This window comes from Aristolochia californica, unplaced genomic scaffold (assembly GCF_029961685.1).
Source record: "Aristolochia californica isolate CCGP_79_NKW_82.1479 unplaced genomic scaffold, dmAriCali1.0.hap1 SCAF_13, whole genome shotgun sequence".
NCBI classification, from domain to species: Eukaryota; Viridiplantae; Streptophyta; class Magnoliopsida; order Piperales; family Aristolochiaceae; genus Aristolochia; species Aristolochia californica.
The window spans coordinates 8,830,584-8,839,158 of NW_027181804.1; the positions used below are offsets into that span (position 1 = coordinate 8,830,584).

Below are 8,575 nucleotides of genomic sequence, written 5' to 3' on the forward strand. Positions count from 1 at the left end.
AGATAAGTACTATTGAAAATACTTGTTTCAACATCATTTTAATCAAATATAATGTAGGATCTAATTAATGTAGTGTTAGCACACAGATCAACTTATTGATTATTGTTTCATTAAAGACAGTTTAAGGATTTTACTCTTATATATCGATTGTTCTAATTTTCTCCCATCATTTGGGGACACAACGTAATTTCACAAAGTTCTTCTAATATTGATTATTTCTTCTACAATGTTCTCAATAATGTTGAATTAAGGTATCTAATTCTTAACATCATGCATGTTTCAAAATTGCATTTCACAAGAGGGAAATAACAAATAAGAACCTCTATATGCGTCACTCTGCCACCAAAACTCTCAACCAAATAAATAAATGTACTATAGACAAAAGACTATTGGGCACTCGGCCTTTAAAATATCAGAAGCCAGTGGAGCCAACCAATGCAGCGTAGGACTCGTTTTCATCAGCACTAACCCTCTTTCCAGCAAGTCTCTTGTCTAGTTTGGAGCTGTTCACCTTACTGGTCTCCAAACCAGCTATTTGATATAACAGTAGCCTTTGAACTATTGCTTCTTCAATATCACCATCCCAGTAAGTTTCTGAGAGTATCTCAAGTGATTTGTCCATTTTATCATCAGCAACAAGCTTGCCATTTTGGAGGAGGACAAGGTAAACCTGGTCTGCTGCTACCTTCCGTATCTTAGCAACAAGATACAAGAAAAGTAAAAAAAAAATGGAGTTCATCAGCATAACTGGGTAGAGGATAAAAAATTGAAATAAAAATATTAAAAAGAAGGTAAGATCCAACACAAAATAAAAAGGCCAGACCACTATTCACCAAATACCTTGGGATAACGGTGTCCTAGAAAATACAGAAGCTCTGAAAAAGCCTGTGAATTGATGGGCTCTTGAACTGATGTCAGGTATCCAAGAACAGAAATACCTGTTTGCAACTTAGAGAAATCCCTTGATCCCTTCAACTCAATTGCCAATGAAGCTAATATACGAGCAGCAAAGTCTTGAGTATAAATCTGTTTGATGATAGGATCGAAGTAACTTATTTATCACTAGTCAATAAAACAGTGAGATAGAGATTCTATGAGCATGCTTCTCAGTTGCTCTTTCAGTTTTTCCTGTTTGTAACTAGCCATCCACTTTATTAGGCAATATGGGCCTTCTGCAATGCTCATTTTTACTGAGAAATCAACAATATATTTAAAAGTTTATAAAACATAAACTGACCTCCAGGTTCAGGAACACTTTTTTGCTGAGAAGAATCTCAATGGTCTGGAAAAAAATAAAAGAATAGAAAAAAGCAACACATTAATAAGAGATTTGCCAGACTGTTGAACAAATTCATCCACCTGTACTGCTGATGACAAGAATTATTCAGAACTCCAAGCACTCCATAGAATACAAATAGGCTAATGAAATGATTATAGTTTCAGAATCGTCTTTAAAAGATAATAACTAAATCAAGAATGAAACTGAGGGTAATAGAGAAGCAAACTTCAAAAAGCATTTGGCATGAATTATGTTGGACGGCAAGTTTCCACACCTTCAAAGTGGGTACAACAACTCGGTCACATTTTTCATACTTGTGGAGTACCCAAAGGAGGTTGTCACTCAGAATATATTCTCTTGCAATTCTTTTATCTTTATCATCAGTTTCTGAAACATGGAGGAAGTCTAGAAGAGCTGCAAGTGATGTCTTTTTCAAGGATTCTTGCAGTCCACCGATTGTGATAACCAGACCAGAAAGCAGTGATTTGCTATAACAAGCAAACTCAAGTACTTTCACAAGCCGTGGATAAGAGAAACTAGGAACCTGCAAAGAAAAATTGAAGGAATTAAAAACCAAATCAGATAGTTTACAGTAAACATATTTTAGCCACAACTGGTTATTATATACTTACTCCCCACTCTAAATTTGCATCATTTGGAACCACTCCTTCCAGCTTTTCCTTCTCACTTATGAATGGAACAAAATATTTAGGGTTGTACAATATTCTTTGAAGAATCTTCCCAGCCATGTCACGTAGTTTATCAATCTTTTCGACAGCTTGTTTCAGAATACCTTCAATCACATTGGTGACTAGAGTTTCATCAAACAGAGCAAAAGTCCCATCTGTTTCCAGCCTGAGAGTCTCTCCATTACACAGGATATATGTACATCTTTCAAGCCCATCCATAGCAGCCTCACGCACCCATGAGCCCACATCCCCTCTGTTGTCCACAGAGTAATCATCAAGAGCTTTTAATAAAGTCTGCATAACTTCATTTTTAATACGCTGGTATAGAGATTTGGCATCAATATTTATATCATGGAAGTTTACACTTGCCCCAGCTAATGTTTCACAAACAGATACAAGACCTTGAATGGCATTAACACGAGCTTCAGCGTCTTGATCATTGGGGTCATCCTGCAGTGTAGATTGTTACTTCACTAAGTCTGTAGTACAAAGGTTTACAGTACTATGGTTCATGAAATGCAAAGACTGACACCAAATCCTTGAAACTAATACATACCGGAATTAAGCAAGAGTTACATAACCTTTTCATCACTTCCTCCCATTTATTTTCAAGAAAATCAGAAGGCAAAACACCAAGAGCCAGTGCTGCTCCACGCCTTGCAGCCACATTAGGGTCCCCCAAGAGTTCTAGATACTTATGTATTATATCATGCCCTGTTCTATTTGTTGCAGAAAGGGAGGATGGGACAAAGTGTTTTAATGCTTCAACAGCAGAAACCTGTATGTCAACTGAATGGGTTCAATTATGATAAATTTTTACGAGACATCCATCCAATACTAGAACTGCATTAGTATGGTTTCATTATGAGATTCATCATTTTTTCTTAAAAGAATGACGAGAACTATATCAAGGGCATTTAAAAAAAAAACAGAAGAAAATGTGTACCTGTATCTGTGCATTGGGATGCCTTAGGTTTTCAGTAAGGGTATCAAATAAACTTTTTTTTATCTTAATTGGCAAGGGGATATGAGCAATAGCTGTGCATTCAATAAGCCGTGACACAGAAGAACGCATGATCTCTCCACCCTTGCCACGATAAAGTCTAGCCTTCTCAATAGCTGGAACTATTCCTGCAACAGATTTCTGCTTTTCTGGGGACAAAACAATTTTACAAATTACATTTAGTAAATATTTTGCCTCTTTTTTTCTTTTTGCACGAGGAGAATTGAGTATATATTAACAAATCTAGTTCTTGATGAAATTACAAGACATCATGGAGGATTTAGTCAAAAGATCAGAGTACAGTATCTAACTACTGTTACTTTTGATTGCCAACCCAAGCATATGTCAAAAAATAGTAACAGATATTACCAACCTGTAGATAAGATATGGCCACATTTATGGAGAGCCAAAACAAGTTCCCCTGCAGCAAGGGTAGCCCCATGACGCATGCATAAATCAGAAGAGAGGGTGCATGGAACAAGTCTCTCAAGAACAGCATCAGCAAAGTACTCAACATCATACTTTCCAAGAGCAGAAATAGCCTGGGCAGCCAGCTCTCTTATGCCTTTGTCCTGGGTCATTAAGGATTAATGAGTAAGCCCAGCACAAAAGAGTAGGAAAAAGAAGTAGCTAACCAAACCTAGACATGTTAGTTTAATGGTCATTTCAAGTCCTGGAACTAGGTGGATAATCGGTATCATTAAGCTCGCATTTAGTACATTTTCCTTAAAACTATTTAATTGTATGGGTCCACAAATATGAGAAACTATCAAGGTTCCATAGGTCCAGTTGTCAGACAATACCCAAGATAAATATCAGCTGACAGAAAAAATAACGATACAAGTGCACCATATATAGAATTATCATACCCAGTGGCAAATTTTGTTGGACACCAGTTCTTCCACAAAAGGATGAAGAAACACATTGTACTTTGCAATGGCAACAGCAACATTAATATATGAGTTCACTCGGGAGGAGAGAGAAAAATAATCTGCAGTATTCACTATGTCAATCCCATGTGGAAAGTTCCCCTGTCTTCCTACATTCTCCTGAAAAGCAGCTGCTGCAGCTCTCCTACAGTTAACCTGCAAAATATGTTTCTTTTCCGTGAGCTTAATTAAGAAAACTTCAAATATCTGTAAGCTAAATAAAGAGTAAAAGCTGGTAGTGTTAGAGGATATTAGAACCTCCCGGTCATAACATGCAACTGTTAGAAGATGTGGCGCAAGTTGTTCCAAGACACTTTTCATATCTGAATGAGAATATGCCCGACCAAACGCCCAACATACATATGCTGCAGCATCACGCACATGGGAGCCAACACTATGTGGGCCCCTTCGAACATCATAATGAAGCGCCTAAGGAAAATGGGTCTACAGTAAATAGCAGGACTAATATATGGAGTGATTTTCATAAATAAAATATTAAACCAGGATAATTGGACATTAAGTTTCTCTCCTAAAGGATAAAAGAAAACAAGAACTTGAGCAAAAGCAGTTCTGTTGGTTATGCCTATCAAGTATAGCAAGTGAAAACCAAAAAACCAAAGATGGTGGAAAAAAATTGTCAAATAGCTGATAGTATTGATAGAAATGAAGGGAGCACAATACTTATATTACTTTTAGAAGTCAAATTCCAGTGTCTAAGAAAAAAAGGCAACCTCACCTTTATAATGACAGGAACAACTTTTGGAAGACTAGAAGGCAAAAGCAATCCTCGACGAGCCAGCTCAGCTAAAGCTAGGCAACCTCCATGCCATGACCCATCACCCTGTAAAAGCATGACGTTCGTCCATATGCATTTGAACCCTGTATTGATACCAAAAATAAAGAAGTAAACAGTGGTTATGAGAAGTTGCATCAAACCTCGCCTGGTGAGAAAAGCTCCAAAATGGAAGATAAGACTTCATCAGCAAGGGATGATGTTAGACGTGCAGTGATGCGTCCTACACCTTTTGCTGCTGACCATCGAACTACTGTGTCCTGTGCTGTCACATAAAGTTATTTAAACATAAAGTTAAAAATAAAAGGCCAAATTAGGTCTAAAACATTTTTTATGCACAAAAGCAAGTTATATATACATCACTGTTTTACTCTTTTTATATATTTATCTCTTTGCTGTCTGACAAAATCAAGATGTTATATGGATCTTACTGCATGTAATTATGGGAACAATTGAGTACAAGAAGTATTTTTGTTAAAAAACTGCATAATTCTGCCTTACACAAACTACAACTGTGAACAGCATAGACCAAAATACTCAGGGTGTTTACAGCTACTATATAAACATACAAAAGAGAAAAACAGAGAAACAGAGAGACACAAGCCTATAAGCAACTTGTTCAAAAGCAATTCAGAACAACAGTATCATCAAACACATACCATATCCCTCAAACCAGACAAGAGAAGCTCAATTATTTCCTCAATGACTTCAGGGACATCCATATCTTCTTCTTTCAGAAATTTTGCATCTTGTAGATCATAACATGTGTTGTCATCTCGACTGCTGTTGAATGAAATATTTTCTTCAAGTCTGGTGCTCTTCCCCTACATTGTAAAACAATTCAGCTAGACTTGGTTACACCAAATGAATTATGAAGAATCTCAAATACACTATGCATGGTAAGGAGATCATGAAGCAAATCGGATTAGAACATCCAGAGAAAAGGGGCAAATGGGGAAAAAAATAAACAAAAAATTGAACAAAAAAAACTTAGGCGAAATTATTAGAAGAATCACTCTAACCACATATTGCCATGAGGGGGGTCGGCGAGGCAAGCAAGTAAGCCCAACGCGTTGGATTAACTTCACTGCAAATTTGAGAAGCAATGAACTTCTGGTTGCTATCGTAGACTTCATCAAAATGGAGGTATCACTCCAAGTAGTAGGCACCACGTCAAGTAGAACTTTTCGACTACCGACCTGCATTAAAAAGATAAAGCAGCTGTGTAAGCACTTGGTACTAAGAGCACATGTAACAAATCCAACTAAGAGAAGTAAAAAGATTTATGCAGACAGTCTAACATATGAATATGATTCAAATTGAACAGGAGAAAAACAGAACAAAAATAGCAATAAACCTTATAAATTGCAGCTAATGCTTCCATAACACCAAGAAGTCGAAAGTGGTTTACTACATCATCTGTTACAGAAGATAGAACCTCATGTGTCCATTCAATAAAGCTGAGAAGAATCCAAAGGGACCAGATGTAAGCTCAGACATCAAAAGGAATGCCTAAATTCAAAGAATACCTACTGTACATATAAACAAAGATGCAGGGAAGGAAGAAATGTTTGAATAAATACAAGCAAAAATTTGCAAATAGCTACCAGCAAGAGTTCTGCCAACCAAGAAATCATAGAGACTATTAAGTGCAAAACAAGAATCAAGACAATTCATTGTTGCTCTATCAGGTCACAGAACACTACATTCAAAATATTCCTGATCAGAAAATATGAGGTGATCCATAACCAAGGATAATGATATAAAATAAAAGACAGCTCCAAAAATATACATGACATCCTTGAGGTACTTCTAAGAGGTACTGAATGCAGTGTTTGATTAAATAAATAAAACAATCATCTAGAGCATAACCAGCATTTGAACAATAATATAGAACAGAGAAAAACACAACTAAACAGAAAAAAAAATTAAGTTTTGCATCTATTATTGAATTAGAGCCAACATGCATTCCCAGCTTTTAACAAAGTTGCTTATTCTTAAGATGGACAAATATGAGATCTGATCATTTTCACTGCATTCATAGTATCTGGATCAGCTTTTTCATTTTTGCTTAACCATTAGCTTATTTCCTTCAGATGAAACTAAATAAGGAAGCCGGTTACTTCAATTAATCATATTTTACTATTGGTAGGAGCAAGTATGGCTATCTGTCAACTCAGTATTTATCCAGTGAACAAAAAGGTGTCAAGTGAAAGGAGGCTAAGGGAAAAATTTAGCAGTTCTTCTGAAATATGATTGAGTGTGGAAGCCCCTTACTAGACAAGAAACAAATACACATAACTCAATTTTGGTGTAGTTACTGCACTGTTTCACCTTCTAACAGACAAAGCAAAATGACGAAGAAGAGGAATGAAAGTTATGCATTTCAAATAGTGAAACCTGCTAAAGGCCTTTGACATGTCCGGACGTGTTAGAAGCCTCGAAAGCAACAGCCCAGATATTCTCCGCATTGGGCCTGCATTTGATAGGTAATCCTTGCAGAAACTTAGTAACCTCACAACCAGCGGAGACGGCTCTAGCTCACCATCATAAGAACCAGGAGTAGCAATACTAGTATCCACAGAAGAGATGTCGAACGGAATCAAAACGAGTACGGAAAGCCACAAAAGTACAACACATTTCGTCTCCATTTCTCCAGTACTTTCCTGCCGCAACGAGGTCTTAACAGTCGCATCATGGCATTTCTCCAACAGAGAGACTGCAAGTTCCAAATCCGAAACCTTATGCGGGAAGAACTTCGTAACCATCTTGTGGCCACAGACTGTCACCAGTGAATAGATAATAATACATAGGGGCTTGATTATTTCGAGAATTTCGTCAGAAGTGCCCAGTTCAATTGATTTGGTGCGGACTAACTGCATTATTGGAGAAACCATTATCTCGAGGAAAGGCTCTATCAGTTGGCCCTGTTCCTGATACTTATCCATCTGCACAGTCACAAAAGAGCATTCTCGAAATTAAAGCTAATCATTTTGAACCAGAGAAACTTTGGTTCGAACCTCGAAAAAGTAAACAAATACCATGAGCTTCGAACAAGCAATTCTTTTCATCAGTTATCGACTCTACTACCCACGCCCCAGCTGAAAAAATTGTCCCACATAATGGAACACCAACTGCGAAACACATGAAAAAGACAACCAAGTGAGAAGAATGCACTTACGATGGAGCGGATCTCGCCCACGGATGACAGATCTGTGATGCCGCCATTGGCGACGATGTCATCGAGAATCGATTTGACGAGCTTCCATTCCTGGAGGAAATATTTCTGGAGAACTTGCTCTCTGGTTTCAAGTTCGTCATCGTCCTTAATTTCCTTTGTGTTTTCTTCCGTCATTATAGAATCAGCGATTTCCTGAGTACAATAGATGGTGGGTGGTTGAGGCCTCGACTTCCGACCGGTAACTGCAGTTGTTCCCGCTTGAACTGGAGGCTGAGCTGCAGTGCTGCGTTTGCTTCGCCTCTGAGATATTCGAAAGGGTTTTTGTTTGATTTGCTTTCATGTTCACCCCGAAAACTCTAGACTTCTTGTAATTAAGGCTTCGGCTTGAGATTGTCTTATAATGTGCTACTAACCCTTGTTATTATCCTTACAATGTGCCACAAAGTTGGAAGTTGGGATATCTCATGGAGAAGTACTCTCCAAGTGTAAAAAGGGTGATTTTATTTTTTCCTTGTATGTTTTTCTTTTTATAAAGGTTAATCCAGAACTTATTCTAATTAAGATAAGGGTTTAGTTAGAGTTATAATCTAGCCAATCTATATGTTTGAGCTACATGTGGCTTAAAGAGAGTCGAAATCTCTTTGATATAAATTTTAATTATTAGAGCTAAAAAAGTAAAATTTCCTAAGCATGGGTTATTG

General features: G+C 37.3%; 1 protein-coding gene across 1 annotated transcript; it reads right to left on the reverse strand.

Annotated features, from left to right (window-relative positions):
• Window positions 1-193: 193 nt before the first annotated feature.
• Window positions 194-8,223, reverse strand: LOC137948253 (tubulin-folding cofactor D-like). Its single transcript, XM_068794265.1, has 17 exons — window positions 7,875-8,223; window positions 7,094-7,641; window positions 6,051-6,153; window positions 5,716-5,892; window positions 5,353-5,517; window positions 4,837-4,953; window positions 4,637-4,741; window positions 4,159-4,329; window positions 3,841-4,056; window positions 3,345-3,543; window positions 2,915-3,120; window positions 2,525-2,746; window positions 1,912-2,418; window positions 1,554-1,823; window positions 1,238-1,282; window positions 841-1,026; window positions 194-694 (listed from the first exon to the last, which is right to left on the reverse strand). The coding sequence occupies exons 1-17, from the start codon at window positions 8,046-8,048 to the stop codon at window positions 413-415; spliced, it is 3,693 nt and encodes a 1,230-aa protein (XP_068650366.1). The 5' UTR covers window positions 8,049-8,223; the 3' UTR covers window positions 194-412.
• Window positions 8,224-8,575: the final 352 nt, after the last annotated feature.

What these genes read in the sequence shown, in the direction of transcription:
- LOC137948253 (XM_068794265.1), bottom strand. Translation starts at nt 8,048, where the DNA reads ATGACGGAAGAAAACACAAAGGAAATTAAGGACGATGACGAACTTGAA. An exon ending in TTGTTGTACCCACTTTGAAG is followed by an intron (nt 1,283 to 1,553) that starts GTGTGGAAACTT and finishes ATTTTTTTCCAG; the next exon opens with ACCATTGAGATTCTTCTCAG. An exon ending in AAGTGTTCCTGAACCTGGAG is followed by an intron (nt 1,027 to 1,237) that starts GTCAGTTTATGT and finishes ATCATCAAACAG; the next exon opens with ATTTATACTCAAGACTTTGC.